General features: G+C 52.5%; 8 protein-coding genes across 8 annotated transcripts; 4 read left to right on the forward strand and 4 right to left on the reverse strand.

Annotated features, from left to right (window-relative positions):
* Positions 1-449: 449 nt before the first annotated feature.
* Positions 450-1,158, forward strand: VTN49DRAFT_4273 (uncharacterized protein; the record flags this gene model as incomplete). Its single annotated transcript, XM_069412201.1, has 3 exons — positions 450-575; positions 663-1,003; positions 1,083-1,158. 3 exons carry the CDS (start codon positions 450-452, stop codon positions 1,156-1,158), a joined length of 543 nt encoding a protein of 180 aa, XP_069267468.1.
* Positions 1,159-1,250: 92 nt separating this feature from the next.
* Positions 1,251-2,891, reverse strand: VTN49DRAFT_4274 (uncharacterized protein; the record flags this gene model as incomplete). Its single annotated transcript, XM_069412202.1, has 2 exons — positions 1,251-2,504; positions 2,571-2,891. 2 exons carry the CDS (start codon positions 2,889-2,891, stop codon positions 1,251-1,253), a joined length of 1,575 nt encoding a protein of 524 aa, XP_069267469.1.
* A 789-nt stretch (positions 2,892-3,680) lies between these two features.
* On the reverse strand, positions 3,681-5,325 carry VTN49DRAFT_4275 (uncharacterized protein; the record flags this gene model as incomplete). Its single annotated transcript, XM_069412203.1, has 4 exons — positions 3,681-4,132; positions 4,197-4,659; positions 4,725-5,077; positions 5,136-5,325. 4 exons carry the CDS (start codon positions 5,323-5,325, stop codon positions 3,681-3,683), a joined length of 1,458 nt encoding a protein of 485 aa, XP_069267470.1.
* Positions 5,326-5,944: 619 nt separating this feature from the next.
* On the forward strand, positions 5,945-6,756 carry VTN49DRAFT_4276 (uncharacterized protein; the record flags this gene model as incomplete). Its single annotated transcript, XM_069412204.1, has 2 exons — positions 5,945-6,106; positions 6,367-6,756. 2 exons carry the CDS (start codon positions 5,945-5,947, stop codon positions 6,754-6,756), a joined length of 552 nt encoding a protein of 183 aa, XP_069267471.1.
* A 396-nt stretch (positions 6,757-7,152) lies between these two features.
* VTN49DRAFT_4277 (uncharacterized protein) lies at positions 7,153-8,660 on the reverse strand (the record flags this gene model as incomplete). Its single annotated transcript, XM_069412205.1, has 2 exons — positions 7,153-8,274; positions 8,352-8,660. The coding sequence occupies 2 exons, from the start codon at positions 8,658-8,660 to the stop codon at positions 7,153-7,155; spliced, it is 1,431 nt and encodes a 476-aa protein (XP_069267472.1).
* Positions 8,661-9,306: 646 nt separating this feature from the next.
* VTN49DRAFT_4278 (uncharacterized protein) lies at positions 9,307-11,755 on the forward strand (the record flags this gene model as incomplete). The annotated part of the gene is made up of 2 exons (XM_069412206.1): positions 9,307-9,528; positions 9,596-11,755. The coding sequence occupies 2 exons, from the start codon at positions 9,307-9,309 to the stop codon at positions 11,753-11,755; spliced, it is 2,382 nt and encodes a 793-aa protein (XP_069267473.1).
* A 535-nt stretch (positions 11,756-12,290) lies between these two features.
* On the reverse strand, positions 12,291-16,569 carry VTN49DRAFT_4279 (uncharacterized protein; the record flags this gene model as incomplete). The annotated part of the gene is made up of 5 exons (XM_069412207.1): positions 12,291-12,902; positions 12,959-13,588; positions 13,639-13,727; positions 13,781-16,240; positions 16,299-16,569. The coding sequence occupies 5 exons, from the start codon at positions 16,567-16,569 to the stop codon at positions 12,291-12,293; spliced, it is 4,062 nt and encodes a 1,353-aa protein (XP_069267474.1).
* A 1,076-nt stretch (positions 16,570-17,645) lies between these two features.
* VTN49DRAFT_4280 (uncharacterized protein) lies at positions 17,646-18,662 on the forward strand (the record flags this gene model as incomplete). Its single annotated transcript, XM_069412209.1, has 3 exons — positions 17,646-18,053; positions 18,110-18,568; positions 18,621-18,662. The coding sequence occupies 3 exons, from the start codon at positions 17,646-17,648 to the stop codon at positions 18,660-18,662; spliced, it is 909 nt and encodes a 302-aa protein (XP_069267475.1).
* Between the last annotated feature and the right edge of the window lie 850 nt (positions 18,663-19,512).

The following is a 19,512-nucleotide window of genomic DNA, read 5'->3' on the forward strand; positions in this document are numbered from 1 at the left end:
CGAGAATAGACCCTGTAGTCAATTGTACGCTAGACAAGCGAACAAGGCGATGTCGCGATGATCACATGGGATCACGGTGCGGAGGTCTGGGGCAGGATCTCAGCTGGTTGGCTGCACGGCGAAATCCATTATCTCCGGGTGCGTTTTGGCTCGTAGTGGCGTCTTGGGCTGGCACACGGTGGCCAGTGACTAGTGCGGAGGATAATCCTGAACGAACGTCGATAGTGAAGGGTCCGAATCGAGAACGTCTTGGGCAACGGGGTTGTGTAGGAATCTTGACGTTGACGTTACTTGTTGGCCAACTTAAGGGTCAACTGGCGTAACTTATTAACTAAGCTAGTGGTCAGCTGTCGCCTAGAGAATCCGCGATATCACAGCTCCAGCTCCCTTCATTCCACCCAGATCAAAGAGAGTATCTCGAGCCGGAGCTCCATTCCACCGTTTTTACAATGTCGTCACCGAAGCCGCAGCCCAAATGGCTGCAGGATATGGAGTCGCCTCCTCCGAAGCGCTCCTCGAAGGCAAACAGCATCCGCAACCCGCCGGGCTTCACAAGCAAACCCTCTGGCAAGCAGGTTCGAATCCATTCTCTTTCGCAGGAGCGATGAATTTTTGAAACGCGAGTCGAAATTTACGAGCTGACTTTTTACGTTCTCCGACAGCGACACGCTGGGCCCCAGACACCACGCAGACCCGTCGAGACCGAGACGCTCAGGCTTAAGAAAGCATGGGAAGTCGCTTTAGCCCCCTCCAAACAAATCCCGATGAACGCCATTATGATGTACATGTCCGGCAATAGCTTGCAGATCTTCAGCATCATGATGGTGTTTATGCTCTTCAAGGGCCCTATCCAGGGATTGCTCAATACAAACGCGGCGTTCACCAAATTCGAGACTGACCAAAATCGCGGACAAATCTTGGGCTGCAAGGGCGTATACGTGCTGATGCAACTGGTTTTGCTTGGCCTAGGGGTCTGGAAGGTCAATGCGATGGGGCTGCTACCGTATGTTTCCACGTCTTTGAATGGCGACCGGAGGTGGCATTTGTATTTTTGCGTTGGGCTAACGACATCTTCGCACTAGGACGACGAGATCGGATTGGCTTGCCTGGGAATCAGAACGAATCCCTTTAGAAAGAGCTTATTTTGCACTGAATTGAGTTCCGTAGTTACTGAATGTATGATACCCGTTTGATGAATGAATTGAGAATTTCTATGTATACTCTACCGATAAACTCGTGTCAGTCGGAAGTCATTGCTCCTCACGCTCCCGCCGCTGACGCCTCCACTTCGGTCCGTAGCGGGTAAGGATTATCAAAAGAGGCAAAGTGAACAGCATGACAAGAGCGATGAATGTATAACACCAACCTCGACCCATCGCATTCAGCATCAACTCAATCACGGCTGTGGCGCCCGCACCGAGGAGGCAACGAGTAATATTGCTCCCTGCGGTGGCGGTTGCAGCCTTGTTCGGATAGACATCGATCAGCAACGTGCTGACGGTATTGAAGGATCCCGTCAGGCACCATCCCAGGAAGAATGTGACGACAGTAGGAGCCGCAATATGGACCTCGAAGTGCAGGAACCAGCCAAAGGCGATCACGCAGCAGGTAGAGCCAACAACCAGTGGCATGGCCAATTGAAGGCGCGCTTTTTCAATGGGAAAATGCTGGAGATCCGTGTGTCGATTTCGAGCTACAGGGAGGCCCAGCCGTGTGGCAATTCGTCGGTAGTTTAAGTCCAGCAACTTTCCGTTTACGACAGAAGCCAAAGCGGAACCCACACCAAAAGGCAGGTAGCAAAGGCCGATCTCTAAGTCGTTGAGACCATATATTCTCTTGTAAAGAGATGACATTGCAACAGCCACGTCATAGAAGCCGGCAAACAATAGAGCATTGCAAATCAGAAGAAGAGCAGTGTCCTTTTCGAAGAGAATGGTGAGGGTCGACAATGGATTTGGAAAAGTCAGCCTGCGCGGGTGAGATTCACTGGACTCTGCAGCAACAGTACAGCCTTCTTTGGAAACCTTGCGCATCTTCCGGTACATGTTCAGGGACATGTTCAATGGCGGAGGCCGAATGGAGCCATTTCCAACGATTTTTCTAGCCGTCTCAGGGAAGAAAATCAGAAAAGGCACAACCCACGATCCGGCCAGGATCACCTGGAACCAGAAGATCGCCCTCCATCCTAAGAACTGTGCCAGCACGCCACCAATGACGGGACCTAGGGCCGGAGCCAGCAAAGACCCGGCCGTTACGAATCCCATGTAGCTACCTCGCTCGGCAACCGTCGCAACATCGGACACTACGCCAGCGGAGAGAGCAATAGTGCTGCTACTCCCGGCGCTTTGCAAGCACCTCAACACAAATAACGCTGCGTAGTTATGCTGCAGGGCCAGGCCAATGTTGGCTGCGACGTAGAACAGAAAGCACACCATGTACGCCGGCCTTCGACCGACATTGTCTGCAAAATCTCCCACGAAGACCGGTGCAATGCCCTGGAATATCTATGAAGATGGGAATACTCTTAGCACTCCCGCCATTTACGAATCGGCATGATGGAAGTAACGCACCATATAGCTTGTCAAAGTCAAATTAATTAGTCCAATGGAGACATGCAGGTCAGACGCTAGCGTATTGAGCGCCGGAAGATAAATCTGCGACGCTAAAGGCGAGAAAAAAGCGGCCCAGGATGCCATGACCACGACGAACCGCTTGACATGCTTGGAGAACACCGAATACTCGAGTGTCGACGGCGACGCCGACACTGGTACATCATCCTTTGTACTCAACCTGGCTCCATTTTCATTTCCTGTGGCGTCCAGTGGCTCTGGTCCTGCTTCTTTGGTCTGAGGCCCCGAGTTATGCGTTGAAGCACTCTCTGGGGGTGCCATGACGGTGTGGAATTTGCAGAATCTGCCATGGCAGCGGACCAGGACGAAAAAGTACTACTGCCGGAAACTTTGGACCGTGCTAGAATTTCGTCAATCGTCAAGGTTTTTAGTCATAGTGGTACTTCGGCCTTCGGATCTCTTTACTTTTAGCCGTTGATCTGGCGGTCATTGCCTGTGCGTCGGATACTCGGAACGAAATCCGGGCAGCGTTGCCTGAACTTCCATGGGCCACATAGCTCGGTTGAAAGGCACGGAAAAACGTGCTGACATGCTGGAAACATCTTACAATTGACGCTCACGATCTGAACGCGAGGTTCGAACAAACCGTGGGCTCAATGATCACCTCCTCTGGAACGTACCTCGTACACTGTCCAGCCGGAACACGCTGTAGTCGAGTACACGCCCTGGTCCTTATCTGCCGGAGAAAGGATCATCCGGGCCCCTCAAGCATTGGAGCTCGGTAGTATATGTCACGTGAGCCCCACTATCTGTCATCATGGCAGGGTTTTTGCAAGGGTACCGTCTTATCGCCCTCATGTCTAAAGTCCTATTAATTACTAGTACTTGATTGCGTCGGTGGCGGTCGCATTCAGGCAGGGTTAACTTTGCAGTGCTGTGCCCAGCTGCCACGCCGTTAGAGATATGGTGGCCCTTGAACTTTAGTAGGCACGAAGCAATTAGACACATCCTAGTAGTACTCGTAACCACTGCATGCATTCGTTTCAGTTCTATTCATGATCTAAGACAACTCTCGTTGCCTGCAACGTCTCGCTACTAAATCGGGCTTCTCTATCTTGCTGCCGCAATCGCGTCTCGACACGCTTGCAAGAAGATTCGATGAAACTCCCATACATCGGTGAACGTGTTATATAATGGCGCTGGGGCGACACGGATAACGTCTGGTTTCCGTTCGTCGACCACGACGCCATTCTCTTCGAGAACCTCGAGGACCTTATCCAATAAGCCCATTCGAAGACGAATGCTGAGTTGGGCTCCCCGTTCTTCTGGGTTCGATGGCGTGATAATAGTAAAAGGTTTACTATTACTATCTGGATCAGAAGGGTCCAAAGGAGTCTTCGTGAGTAGATATTCGAGGTAACCTGTCAGCTCGACGGATTTCTTCCGTAGAGCTGGCATCGTAGCCTGCTTGAAGAGTTCCAGGGATGCTGTGACAACTGTGAGGTCTATGACGGATGGATTCGAGAGCTGGAATCCGGCTGCTCCTTCCTGGGGAACGAACTCTGGCTAAGAGTTAGCTTTTATTCGATTGTGTGGAACAGAACAAGGACGAGAGTGAATGCATACTATTGTCCATATTGAATCGTGTAGATTTGTCATGACCCCACCAACCAGCCAACCGAGGGCGAAAAGAGCCCTTCTCGACCTTGCCATGTCTTTCGTGCACAAACAAGCCGGCCATGGCTCCGGGACCGCTGTTGACATATTTGTAGTGGCACCATGCGGCAAAGTCCACATCCCAATCATGGAGTTGCAGCACTACGTTACCCACCGCATGGGCGCAATCCCACCCAACCAAGATGCCTTTGGAGTGAGCATGGGCGGTGATCGTTTTGATGTCAAAATATTGGCCAGTATAGTACTGAATCCCGGAGAGGAGCACTAGTGCGGTGTCTGCTGCATTTTCGTCAATGACCCTCAGGATCTGTTCCGTGCTGAGGGTTGGCCTTTCGGGGTCTTCAGGCTCGATAAGGACCAGAGCCTGACTAGGGTCAAGATTATGTAGTTGAATCTGAGATTCAACAGCGTACTGTGAAATGAGTTAGGGCAACTTTGTACCCGCTTTCTGAAATGACTACCTATGGATATACTTACATGATCACTTGGGAATGCCTTGCCCTCGATAATGATCTTGTACCTCTCGGCCGTTGGTCGGTAGAAACTGGTCAGCAGGAGATGTAGATTCCCCGTCAATGTCCCCATTAGCGCAACCTCCTTCGGGGACGCACCCACCAGCGGCGCGAGAGCTTCGGCGCCAGCACTGTCTACATGCAGATAAGGCGGGAGAAGCTCATCGTCATGCCCGACGAAGTGACCTGTGACACCCTTGATGGCCCACGAGCGCAGGTACTTGTCGAGATATTTACGGACATTCTTGGGCTGCACTCCCAGTGAGTTTCCGCAGAGGTATATACTCGGAGAGTCGGAGCTACTTGAAGTATCCTCGCCTACGGTACCATCAATGGGGCTTATTCCGGGAAAAAAGAGAATCAGGAGAAGACCAACCTTCCGGCACAGCCAGGAGCTTCCTTTTCAAGTCCTTCTTCGAAGGGATAATGAATTGGTCCCGAAACGATTTCAACGGATCGCAGTCATCCAGCGCTTGGGCATACTCCTTTTGATTTGCCCGAGCATCCTCCCAATAAGGCAAAGGGGGAGTCAGCTGAAAGTCCTGAGTATGAAGTCCGGAGCCCATTCTGGTTGAGATAACCAGTCGACCGAGAGGATATGTATACTCAGATTTGATGCGACCAAGTCGTCGGAACATGTATTACCCGAGCACATCATGAGAATAAAAAGCCACGTGACCAGTGGTTGCCACATTTTCTGCCATTCCATACCGCCATTCCACAACGTCATGGTAGATACAGGAGATATACGTGTGCAAGAAAAACGAAGTAAATGTTCGCTCAATCACCTCTGACGCGTCCGTCGCTCCATTCTGTGCTTTAGCAGTCAATCCTTTGATTGATATGCGTCGAAACTTCCGCATTTGACGACGAGCACGTAGTGGACGTTTATCGGCTTATTGATAAACAGCCCTAATCGATACCTAAGGATCCACGTGAGAGTGATTAGTAATTGGTCGGCTTTCAATCGGCCGTAGTCGTCTGTTCGGCTTTATGCTGGCTGAAATGATTACAATTACAGCTTCTTGATACTGAGCTTGGATCACGATGTCTCGTCCTGTTGCCAGGTCAATATATACATTGCGACATGCTTGTGTCGCGCGCCGTTTCTCCTGCTTGCGAGCGGCTACCATCCATATGCCGCATGCATCGAAAACTACCACTAGAGGACTAAGAAATGGCAACATGTTGAACGAACCCATCCATGATGCATGGAGGTTACCGCATGGTACTGCGTACTCGACTTCGACGTCGGTTTCGACAGAGAACAGCAAGGTGGTGCTGAATCCTCGTTATGATGACGATGGCAACCCATTTGTTATCAAGATTTCTCCTCGGGCTGCATCGGTAGGTCACTTTCAGTGCTCACATTTATGTTCTACCATTCAGCTGTTTTGGCCGTTACCGCAGAGAAAGGAATCAGCTGGATGTATTCACATTACGTTTTCTGCTGTGTTCCTCCAGCCCAGTGAGGAGGATGGGATACATGACCTTTGTTCTCTGCAATGATAAAGCTCGCCCACCTCATTGTTGCATTGTCATCCTGCTATATCTTATTCCGCTCGACTATGCATATTCCCGAATCAATAGCTAACACACTGCAACAGCGCCTCCGCCAAATCACAGACCCATCATCGCCGTCATCAACATCTCCGCTCTCCAAAAGCTCCGACCAAAACCCATACAATCATCTCCGCATCACCGTCACTAGCGGTGGCTGCCACGGCTTTCAGTATCTCATGTCACTAGAGCCATCGAACAAAATCGACCCCGAAGAGGACACCGTCTTCGAAGCCACGACAACCGACGCTGACTCTTCCACGGGTTCTGGCGCCGGTGTAGCCAAGGTCGTTATGGACGGCGCGTCTCTAGAACTCTTACACGGGAGTACGGTCGATTTCACCACAGAGCTGATTGGCAGCCAGTTCAAGATCGTCGATAACCCGCGGGCAACGAGCAGTTGCGGCTGTGGGACGAGTTTCGACGTCAAGGACTGATAGATTAGAGACTTGTATTCTGGTTTGTTCAAACTGTATTAATACTCTTGGATCTAGAAAATGAATACTGCTGGTCTTGGTCGGGAACAATATATGCACTCTCATCTCATGCCATTGGCTCACGATATGTACATACAATACGCCATTCAATGGTGGCTAGATTCATGATTCTTTATCCTATGACTCTATATAGCAGCTGCATCTGAATTTTTGCTCCCCTCTCCGGCTCATCAATCCCTCATATGCCATGAGACATAACCCATCATATCCCCGCATACATGGAGACATCGCAACAGAAAAGATGCAAGGACGAATGAAATCCCATCAGTACATTACATGAATAAAACTGAGACGCCAACTCCATGAAAGAAACAGAAATCAAGAAGGAAATAGAAATCAGTAAGTCCGAGCCAGGTTGCGCAGATACCAATCCACGAGTCTTCGCCCGGCCTTGGCTTCGCTAATGTGGATGAGATCGCCCTCGATGGCATAGTCGAGGTCACTGGCCGTGATGGGCTCGCCCTCCAACAGACCGCCTTCAGACCAGCGGGTCTGGCGACTGCGCTGCTTGTTCACCAGCAGCCACGACCGCAGTTTCTCGGGCTCAACCTCCAGGAACCCGGCAAGTTTCTTCAGATCCATGGTTGTGTACAGCTTGAGGTACGACTTAACTGTAGGATTGAAGAGGGTGTTCTTGACCTCATCCATGAAGATGGCGGTGTAGTGGTCGACGGGGTCGATGTTGGCAGACGGGTTGTCAAAGTCCGGAGGCGTGGGGCTGATGAACTTCGGGCAAGCGGAGCGGAAGAGCTCCTCGAAGAGAGGCAGAGCCTCTGGACCGCCACGCTGCAGGCGGTTAAAGTTCTCACCGTACTTGTCCCGCAGCGCAGTGTGGATCGTGTCGTCCAAACGCGTCGGGTGGAACGCGACGCAGATGGCGATGAGGGCCAGCATTTGATCATTCTTCTTGGCGATTGTGTCGTAGCTGTTGCTGCCCTTTTGGAAGTTCTTGGTTCGCGAGACATAGACCAAGATGTGGCTGAACATGCGAATGGCGTCCGCGTAACGGCGCAGCATCATATACGAGAATCCCACGTAGTAGTAGGTGGTGAAGTGAGCAGCCATCACTCGCGCAAACATGGCCTTCTTGTTCATCTCGATGTCGTCCAGCGTCTTCAGAGCCAAGCTGAAGTCACCGAGCAAGCAATGCACACGCAGCAGCCCGATAATGGAGAAATAGCCCAGCATCTTGTACAGTGGACGCGAACCATACTCTCCCGCAACCGCCGCTGGATCCTCTCCCCGCTTGATCGCGGCAAGCTGTTCATTGATTTGCGACCGCTGGATCAGCGAGTACAGGACGTTCAGCACCGAGTAACAGCCCCAGGTGTTTGGGTTTTCCCGAAGAAGTTGCACCTCCTCCTCATTACCGCCGTTTCGCGCCACCCGCGTCCGGTACCGACAGAAAGACTCGAATTGATAAATAAACTCATCGATCACGTCCCATGCCCAGTAGTACTACACATCGAAAAGAAACGCGTCAGTCAACTAGACACCGAATGCGCACCACATTGGCGATCGAGGAAGCCACATACCGAAGGAACCTCCAATTCCACTGGCCCATCAGAGTTCAAAATGTAGTGGAACAAACTGCAGTAGTTGTCATAACTGGCGAACTTGGTTTCCAGAGTCGCCTGGTACTCCAACGGTGTCGCCGCGGCGGCGAGCTGTGCTTGCAGGTCCTGTGCTTGCGAAGCGGCCCCTAATGAAGTTGTGCGCTCAAGATCGCTCATGCCATCATCGAAATGGACCTGCTCCCGGTAGTCGTTGACGAGGGCCTCTTCCTCGACATCGGATTCGTCACCCAGGTTTGGGCGCGCATTGGAGCGCTCCTCGTAAGACATTGTGGGCACGACTGGCGGATTCTCTTCGCGGACGGACAATCGCACAATTTGTATGCGGCGGGGGGATTGGGATGTGCCGGTGCTGCCGTTCGGTGGGATGGGCTGCTGGTGGGATTTGCTAGGCGGATTTGCGGAGCCAAAATAATTTTGAGCGTTTTCGCTTGACTGGTTTGTGTTCGTCTTATCGGCAGCACACCATTGTTATCAATCTGCTGACTCAGCTGGGGTGTGCAGAACTGCCAGACTGTTCCTCACGTGATTTGCACGTGACGTAACCAATCACGTGGTAAGTAACTGTCCTATCGGAAACAAAGCCATGAATGCCGAACCCCACTTGTTAGAAGCTATACTAAGTACGGTTAGTGGATCTGCTTACTTTTTATGTGATTGGCTTCTAAGGTTCTCCCAAACATGACTAGTCCAAAATCGCAGGCGGTCAAAAGAATATTGATGCATCCATGACGGCAGAGAGAATACGAAGCATCAGAACTTCGGGGTCACTTGGTGGAAGGGAACTGAGAACCGACGGGAAAAGGGGGATGAGATCACGCAAGAAGTTCATTCGAAGCCCTCAATGTGCCACTGACGATCGCTGGAACACCCCTCGATAATCGCTAAATAAACTGGATCCCCGGCTCTATTCGCCATGGCCGCGGAACCATTCACGACGTACACGTTCTCGCCGTATCCACCATTCCAGGTTCAAATCGGTGCTCCTGGCGAGGAACTAAGTCGGGAAGAAACTCTAAGGAGGGCTCAAGAACAGATACCTCGGTTATGGGCAGACAATACGCCGATTTACCGGGAGCGCGAACAGCGCCCCGCTGCGACGCGACGCGCGTACAAGTCGAAACAGGAAGAATTTATGGTGAGCACATTCAGATCCGTGACGAAGAAGAGTTGCATGAATCAGAACTGACGAAAATCCTCAATAGCGATTCTGCCGTGAGAACCAATGCGCGGACGGGGAGCTAGTCTCCGAGGAGAAACTTTGTCAGTTCCTGCGGGAGCGGATCCTTGACCGCGAAATTCGGCCCTCTCGGTACACGCGAGAACAGTCGCAGTCGTCAGACGGTAGCTCAACCCGGAGAACACTCGGTCTGGCATCGATTGACCAGTATGTCAACGCCCTTGTCGATTTGTGGCGGTTTCAAAGAGACGTTGGTGCAAATCCGTACCGCAACCCTCGAGGGCAAATGGTCAGTGCCCTTCTCCACGACCGCAAGCGCGAGGAGATCCGCCGGAGGAGGCAACTGAATCTGAATCGGAGCGCTGGTATACTCCTGGACGGCAACTCGACAGACAAAATCGCCGACTTTGTTCGGTTTTGCTGGGCCGGCTGGCAGCGGACTGAGTCGCAGAACCGAAAGCCACAGGCTCAGGAGTCGTATCTGCGTACAACAGTGGACTTTCTCCTTGGGCATTTTATGCTGCTCCGGGGTGAAACTCGAAGAAACCTGGAACTCGCAGATATGTTCGCCATCGAGCTCCCGGACGAGGGCCGGACACCATGCTGGCCGATGATTGTCCTCTCGGATAACGGAAAGGCAACTCAATCAGATCGGATTCGGTATATGGGAGTCATGCGGCACAAGGACCCGCTGCTCTGCACAATGGGCCAGGTTGCCTTCTACCTGTTTTACCGGTGGCAGATCTTGAAAGAGCCGCCTCCGCGATTCCGCAACCGACAGTGCTGGTACAACTGTCATCTTTTGAAGGGGAGGGAGGCTACCCGGCCACTCACCTACGAGACGCAATTGCAGTGGGTGAACGAAGTGTTTGACTCAATCGGTCTCGAGTCTGGTAACAAGACTCAGCTGTGGCGGGGCCAGCGAGCACTACAGGCTGAAATCGAGAACTTTCCTGACGCACAAGTCCGGCGGGATGGCCAATGGAATCAAGAGCAGTTGTCGGAGCGATACCGGTCGCACCTCCCGCGACAGTTCCTGCGATCCATGGCCGGCTTTCAACCGGGTGGCCTGGGAAGCTTCTTTCTTGAGCGTGCCGAGGTCACTCCACCAGAGTCACTCACCCGGGCCATCTGGCCATGGGTGGACGATTGGCTAGCTTGGTTCGAATCGGAGGAGCCGGCTCCTCCCAGCCTGGACCCGGCGGGCGAAAACGAGGGCCCCGTGGATCGGAGGGACGTCGCTGCGCAGGCTTTCCTGCATCTTCTCGACCAGCTGCGAACGGTCATTCTGCAGGACTCGGTAATACTGCGGGACGAGTTTCCTGACCACGTCATGTGGTCAGACCCAGTCTTCCGGCAGCCAGAGTACGCAGCCTTTGCCGCACAGATAAGGCAATCCTTACCGAGCCACCGTTCAACCCCAACCGCGGCCACAGCCTCCTCGCCGATGCCCCAGCAGTTGCAATTCCAAGAAACCGTCATGCTGATCAGGGAGGAATTAGAAGGACTGCGCCGCGAGATCGCTCGGCTGGGGCAGCTCCTCGACGCGGAGCGCCAGGAGCGTTCCAATGCCGCGCGGGAGCAGATCGCCGCCCTCCAACAACATGTCGCCACACTCCAGCAGCTGAACGACGGCGTCCTTGCTCGGGAACCATCCTCATCCTCATCCGCGGCCGCTCATACCACCATCCAGCAACCTAATCGCCCATCTCCGAGTGCAGCAAGACCGCCGCCGTCCGTATCTGCTCCTTTACCAGCGTCCTCCTCCCTCGCCCCCGGGCGTCCACAGCCGTCACCCACAGTAGCACAAACACAGCAGCCCAACGGCGCAAATTCCCACCAGCCCGGCGCCGCCTCCGTCTCTGGCCCCGCCCCCAGCCCCCGATACACTATGTCCCGAAACGTCCAAACCGTGCCGGACCTCTGGAAGGAATGGACGCAAGGCGTTGACGGCAATCCATCGATACAAGAGCTCGAGAGCCGCCACGGTGCGTCCTGGCGCACGGATCAGAAAGAGAAAATGTTCTACCATCGCCGCAGGAAGATTGTCGAGGAAATCGAGCGACGACATACCCAAGAGGGCATGTCGTACGAGGCTGCGGTGGAGGAGTTGGAACGCGTACGGACAGAAAAGAAGTTGTCGCTTCATAAGCTGTCAGAGGCGTTGAGATTGGGGCAGTTGTGATTGATAGTTCCGGGTGATAAAAAAAGTGTTTATATGTATAAAAAGTTTGTATTATATTATAGTACCATACTTAATCTCTAAAATGGGCTATTTCTTTCGGGAAGTTGCTGTATATGGCAAGTAGACATACGGAGTAGGGTTAGATCTCATTGTGGCGTCTCGATTGTTGAGAACATCGTGAACACTGCGAGAGGGTTCGCTCGGTCAGGAGCATTTTTCCGCTGTTTCTACTTGAATCAGACCTACTGGCTCTCGTTAAGGTCAGCTACATGTCACAAAAGTTGATTATTTACAAGCTTCTAATCAACATTATGGGTGAAGCAGCTGCACTTCAAACAAGAAAAGCGCAACAACGACCGGAAAATAATATATATATATATATATATCAACAGAACCCGCTAAAACATCGAAAAAATCAATGCATCCATGCCCTACCTATTTTTGACAAGACACAAAAGTACAGTAGAATAACAGTATTCCCCTCAAACGCGCACAATGAACATAGTAGTTAACATAGACGCAGGAAATAAAGGAATCATCGCACGTAACTCTCAATTTGCATCCTCAACTCCTGCGCAACTTGCACCAATTCCTGCCCAATGCCATGTTGTTGCTGCAACAGGAGCAATATCTCCGAGATACGGATTGCCATGGCATCGCTGCCGAACACGGTACCGCCAACGCGGATCGAGTCGTGATACCACCGTTCTATGACGTAGAGAAGGTCCTTGGCGATGAACCGCTTGTTAGCACCCTCGAAGGGGGCCTCGTCATTATAGAACATCGCCTCCAGTACCGAGTACAGCGTTTCGGGCGGCACTTCCAGGTCGAGGAAGAGATCGATCACCCAGGTTGACGGCCCCACGCCGCGCTGGTACTCCAGTGCATACCGCAGAAGCATCGGCAGTAGGGTGGGGATCGGGAACACCGTTTCGGACATTCGCAGGCGGTGGCCCAGGGAGCGCACCGTCTCGATGATGGCCTCGTATGGTTGCGCTTGCCCCTTGGCCACCGTGTCATCGTGGACTTTTTGCAGGTGGTTCTGCCAGGTCGTCTTAATGTCGGCCGAGTTGCGGTGGTCCGCCAGGTAGAAGATCTGCAGGCAAATGTCGCCGTAGCTGCCCGGGTCTGCGTATTTGTTGAACAGCTGTGAACGATCGTCAACTTTCGTCTCGATACCTATTCGCGGGGTAAAAGTCTTACCGTGCTGATATCCTGGATCGGCCCGTCAATCTCCTTCAAGATTTCCGGCTTGTAGTCCTTGTCGATCCGGTCGTCCTCTTTCAGCCGCTGAAGCAGGTCATCCTGCACATTGGCAACGTCCATCAGATTGGTGATCTCCTGGACGAGCCTCTGTCGAGCCTGCCGGCCAACGTCAGGCGTGAACGTTGATGCATTCGCACGCGCCTGGCCCAGGTATTCAATCCGCTTGCTCAGTGGCAGGTTGAATGCGCTTTGGGCCAGGTTGTACTGTACCCGAGCCGCATCAAAATACCGCTCGCACTGGCCATAGTACTTCCACAACAAATCGGCATGGTAGATGTCATCTGCAGACTTGCGCTCAAGATAAGTCACTACAAACGGAGACTGTGTGGCCAGTAGACGATCGCTCCATCCCTGCTCCAGGTACCAGTCGTAAAGGCTCGTCAAGAACACCTCGTCTGTCGACTCCGAGATCTCCTCGTATGCCTCGTTCCGTCGCTTCGCGATTGTCGTATACTGTCCGTCGATGACTCCCGGATCATCGGCTGCCAGATTATCCACGGCGACTACGACTTTGAAGATAAGGTCATAGCACTGTTTTCGGAAGTCGTAGTGCGTTTGACGAGGATCCTGCGAAGGTTAGAAATCGTGACAATCGCTCAATGTCTGGGAATACACACATCTGCCGGTCGACCGTCCATCATCCAGCTCAATGCTAGATTAGCTTTATCCGAACCCTGAGCGACCTTGAGACATAGTTGGATAGCACCTGCACACAGTAAGTTCTTCTGTCCAAGAAGTTAATCTCATGGAAAACCTCACCTGCAAAGAACTGGTTTTCAATATAGTTCTCCACCGCAGCCACCAGATAATCCATCGGCAAGCTGTCCGCAACCTCGCGGAACAAGCGCAAGCTTTCATTCAGCAGGTTGCGTCCCAGCTCAGAGTTTGCACCAGCCTCTGTCGCCCTCTTCAACAATTCCTGAGCCTTGAAGATGACTACGTCTTCAGCACTGCAAAAGTTACCGCATCGGCGTCGCAAGGCATCTGCTACGGTTTCCACATTTGATCCTTTGGCGATGTTGCGATTCACAATTGCCTTGACGAGCTCCTTTGCGATCTCGTAGCCCTTGCTCGAAGTGAACAACTCTTCAAATGTCAACTTCAGGAAGCGCTGCTTTGCATCTTCCGGCAGAGCCAGCACAATCTCATCCACACGCTCATCGAACAGGACCAGTACAAAGGAAATCCCTTCGATAGTGTCCGAAAGCAACTGCATCAGGGAATGCAAGGCCCGATGCTCCGCCTGAAGCGCGATCTCTTCCTGTTTGTTGGATGCCCGAGAGAGAGCTTCCGGCCCGCTTAACCCCTCGATGAAGTTTTTATTGGCTTTGAAGAACTCCTGCAGAGCGGTCAAATCTTTCTGTATGCCCTGCAACTTCTCGGTGCTGACAGACGGTGAAAACATTGGCGTTGCACCGCCGGGACTACCTGTGGACACTGCAACTGGTTTTTTCCAGATCGAGCGCAATATGCGAGACATGTACAGGGCAATGCCCCCGTGGCGCGGCGACGGCACGATGGCATCAATAGCTGGCGCACCGTTGTCGGCGACCGCATTCTCATTCATAGATGGCCGCCCGCCATACTCAATGAACACTTTCCGAGCAAACTCGAGCACTTCTGGATCTTTGATCTTTGATAGCCGAGAGTCGGAGGAAATCTCCACACCTTGGCCGCAAGCAACCGCCAACGCGGTGGCCAACGTCTCGCTGCGGCCGTAGATCCGGATAAAGTTCTTGACTTCGCCCTCCAGTCCGTCGTCTCCGCCTCCATGGCGGACAAGGGCCGCAAAGATATCGACCAGCCGTCGCCGACGGATCACATGCACGCCTGTGTTGGTCAAGATGGCAACTTCCGCAGCGGGGTGGTCATACTGGATGGCCAACTCGTTGCCAAATCCACCGCCGGAGCTAGCGGGAATGGGAGGTGAGCATAAGCCAATATCTTCAGCTTTGCTCCCCAGCGAGAGCCACATCCCTGACTCGGATGGTTTGGGCGGAACTACATTCTCGTGGGCGCGTGCAATGCGGCCGGAGTCTGGAGCAGAGATGAAAAGGGTATCCTGCTTCTGCGTAGGATCTTTGCAGACGAAACAGAAAAAGTACCCTGGAGGGAAGCGCTGTGCTAGTCGTGTGGGGTTCAACGTGTGAATGGGAACTTTTGATGTCGTTGTTGACTGGAAAGATGACGGCTGTCCTTGATTTGCTGCAGCCATTGCGGAAGGATGATCAAAGGGAGGGGTCTTGACAAAGTGTGCTTGCATACTCGTCGGTGGACTGGTCCCGCTGGGGGTAGGAGACCAGCTGTATGAGCCGGTGGCACTAAGGTAAATGCGGTAGCCGGTGGCGGTCGTAGCTACCAGGTGGTAACGAGATGCTTCGGGGGTGATGACGGGGCTGATGGAGACTATTTTAACTTTGGGGTTCAAGGTCTCATTCGAGGCGATGAGGTGTCCGATGTTCGAGTAAATGTCCATGGCCGACTTCGTGATGGCCAATGACAGTGAACCATCGGATTTCATGTGAAAAACCCGAATCGTCGACAGGGAGGACAAGGTGTAGAGAAGATTTCTGGTGTCGTCAACCACCATTTGCTCGACGTGTTCCTGAGGTTTCTGACTGAAGCTCAGAGATGGGGTGAATGACGAGAAGCGCGTCCTCGTATGATTCACCTTTCCGCAGCGGCCATAAAACCACCTCTCCTCTTGCTGATAGGTGAACTCGTGGACGTCATTGTCAGACGTGCCTGCGAAGAAGATTCTCCCTGACTCGGACGACTCGATGATATGGATATCGAGACCGCGAATCGAGGTAGACATTCCGGTCTGGTAAAGCGTCACTTGCTTTGCGCCTCCTGCAAGTGTTTCACAGCCTACACCAAGAAGAATGATTTCTGCGGTAGTCGAAATGACAAGGACGTGCGTGATGGAGGGCAGGAATACGCCAGGACGCGGCTTCGCCAACTTCACCGTATTGATGCTGTTTGATTGGTTCTCAAAGCCCACGAGCTGTGGGTTTGGATGGGTATAATCCCACAGGTACAGTGCGTTGTCGATAGCAACCCACGCGTGGTTGATCTCCGCAAATAACCCCATGTTTGTCGATACCTGCGCTCGATTGTACTGGTCAAATATTTGGTCCGGAATATTATACATCTTCACTTTGTGAAATGGCGCCCATGACGGAGATGCCGGAATCTCATAGTCGGAAGAGAAGCCTTCTGCACCGCTATTAGCGCACACACTCGAGCGTCACACGCGCCCCAAGTAGCAACTCACGAGCCAGGTAGCTATCCAAATCGGGATAGCGAGCCTCCATTGCCAACGTATCATTGATTGTGCGCGCGGCGCGCTCTCGTGTGCTCAATGTCTCGGTTTTTGTTTTTGATGCAGCGGCTGGTGAGCGTTTTTGAAGCGCCGTCGCGGGGGACGATCGCGCCGCCGCGGTGGGAGTGCGCTGGAACAGAGAGCCATGGTTCACGGATGTTGACGCTGGCGTTTGAAAATAGGTACCGGGCAGAGGCCGCGAGGGCGTCAGAGTTGGGTACATGGCCGTTTCCAAGCAGATTGCCGGAGAACGACCGTCGCCGGCTGTCGCAATGGCCTTCGGTGCAGCCCAGGGAAAAGTATAATTCCGAACAACAGAGAAAACGAGGAAACCACACAACAATCTATAAAACGACTCAGAAAAAGAAAGACTGAGGAGGTCACCAGCGCTCCAATGCGCACAAGGAAATCGACTTGAAGCTGGGCCAGCAACAAAACAATATTGCGAGGATCAACGTTTGTCCGAACCACTGAGCTTCGATTATGTAAGCTACGCACTGCCCACGAGAAACTAGCCTCAGTGCCTCAGGCAGAGACTCCTATTAAGCGGGATTGGAGGCCCTCTCGGGCTCTCTGCAGCTTTCACTCGTGCCTCGGCCACGGGATTCGATAATTACTCTTTCATTCTTGATCGTGAGTCAGGCGACTTGGCAGGTCGGTAATATAACACCTGACTTTCAGATCGGCAGGCTCATTATCAAGTAGAAAGGCCGAGAAAACTCTATGAATGAAAATCTAGGTCACTGGAAATCACGAGCCTGCACTCCGTACTGGTACTTTGAAGTACATCTAAAACTAGGCAACCTCCGAGATATCGTAGGTATCAAGAAGTACCTTACAGTCTACCCCGCTCAACGTCGGCCCGCCGTTCCCTGCAGATTTGCAGCACCAAGAAAAATCGGCTGTATCCACTGTCATGTTCTGGAACAGCCAAGCCTGTCTGCCGTCTTCTCACTCTTCTGTCCGACTCTGCGTTTGATCATCCTTGCAAGACGGATCTCGTACTCTTGAGAGTGCGAAGGCACTTTTCTGGTCAGGTCTTTGTAGCAAATCCTGTATGTCCCTTATCGGCGCACACGCACACACCACACACCCGACATTTTCACTTCAGATGGCTCTTCCACCATGTGTGCTTGTCGCAGTTCAAGCGCGCACACTTCCTGTCGAACAGGGATCTATTAATTTGTACGTGACCGTGGCTAACCTGGCTTTCTTTTCAGAATCAGCAACCCGCGATTGTCCCGGGCATTTCCCGTTATCTGTTGATCACGGCGGACAGAATTTTACAGCGTCGCGACGATGACGGACAATGTCGGATCGTCGCCGGTGAAGAGCGAGGTCGATCAGAGCCTGCCCGCGACATCCACGGCTAGCGAGTTAACTCGAATGCTGAAAAGTGGCAGCGCAAATCAGGGCTTTCTGTCGCTGAATCATGACCAGAGCAATGACGACGAAGCCAACAACCGCAGTGGTGACGATAACGACAACGACGAGGACGACCACGATGAAGAAGCAGATGACTACGTGTCTGTCGAACACTCCGGTTTCTATGACTACATGTCTTTGTTCCGCCGACCGCCACCTCGGCAGAAGTCGAAACTGGACGAGCTGCATCCGTTTGTGAGCGTTTTGGGGCTCTCCAATCTTGAAGATTGCATTCGCGTGGAGGAGGCATTTCCCGAACACGAACGGTGCTCTAGGGAGAAGGTGCGTTTGTTGGATATGCCGATGCAATGAGATCGGGCACTGACGGTTAAAATTAGTTTATATACCGTCTCAGCACATGTCCCGAGCTCAGCCTGGGCATGTTCACAATGCCACCTCTCAAAGAGGGCCAGCCTAAGCCTCGACCTGAGCTGATTGGACATATTGTCTCCACGCGCACCTCCGCGCCGACGGTCACAGACGCCTCCATGTCATTCCCACCGGATTGGCGGACGAGGCGCCGCCGAATTCCTGAACCGGGACAAGAGGCGCTTGGCCATGAAGACCAGGGCGGGACTATCGCGATACATTCACTGGCTGTCGTTCCGCAACATCAGCGCAAGAAAGTTGCTTCCACGCTAATGAAGTCGTATATTGAACGCATCCGGGAATCTAAGATCGCTGACCGCTTGGCATTGCTCGCTCATGACAACCTGATACCTTTCTACGAGTCCTTGGGTTTTGAGAACCGCGGACCGAGTTCCTGCACTTTTGGTGGTGGTGGGTGGTATGATATGGTACGTTTCCGCGATGATCGGTTGGATCGTCCCATGCTCACACCTGTCGTAGGTATTGGAGTTTTCCAACGTGCCACCCAGTGATGGCTCCTGATTTTTACTGTTGGGAGGCAATTTAATCTCTGGAAATACTGGAGGACGTTCTTGGAAAAATCGGGATGGGTTTGGCGTTTGTCGGCACCAATCTATTCTTTGAACAACGGATCCCTCTACGTACACAGTCTAGGTAGGGGAGAAACGAGTCATTGTTTGATGTCTGTACGAGTAGATGCGATGCGCCAATAATGATAGACCTTACTCTTCAATCCGCGCTGTACCTGATGCGTATTTCCGTCATGTCAGTTTGATGCCGACATGGAATCAGCACCAGGGAATATCTCCAATGGCCCACTGCAGGCATCTCGAGGTCAACGATCACTCCCAATTTACGAAGCCCCAGTACATATCTAGGGGCGATGGTCAAGTTTGTAGGCCTGCGACTTTCGAGTTACAAGGGGACCTGATCTCCCAAGCCTCGAAACCTGTAGTGCCGATGATGACAAGGGAGTTAAAAGAGACTAGCCCAAACTTGAGGGCACCTTTGACTCGTTTACTTTCTGCTCTGAATGTTTCTGTGGCGTTTTTCTATGAATGAATCTGTTGAGCTCTGCTATATTATCTTCTTTGCATGTCATGGCCTGTCTGGCTCCGAAACGATGGTCGTCGAGCGATGCTTCGTAGTTCAGGGCGTCCTGGTTTAGTCATGTATCGGCAATGCATTGTACCTAGCTGTATGGGTGGCCAGTTTGGTCATTCGAAAATTCGAAACATGGAGACGATTTTGGCCTTTCTTCCGCGCAAGACCCTAGGCTGCTTCGAGCTTGGAGAGTACCTACCTATGTAGAGGTTCTTATCTACGGAGTACTCCATACAGGCATGCACTGAACTCAGCTTGGAGGGCATTA

Source organism: Thermomyces lanuginosus (assembly GCF_041956635.1).
Source record: "Thermomyces lanuginosus strain ATCC 200065 unplaced genomic scaffold VTN49scaffold_31, whole genome shotgun sequence".
Lineage (NCBI taxonomy): Eukaryota > Fungi > Ascomycota > Eurotiomycetes > Eurotiales > Trichocomaceae > Thermomyces > Thermomyces lanuginosus.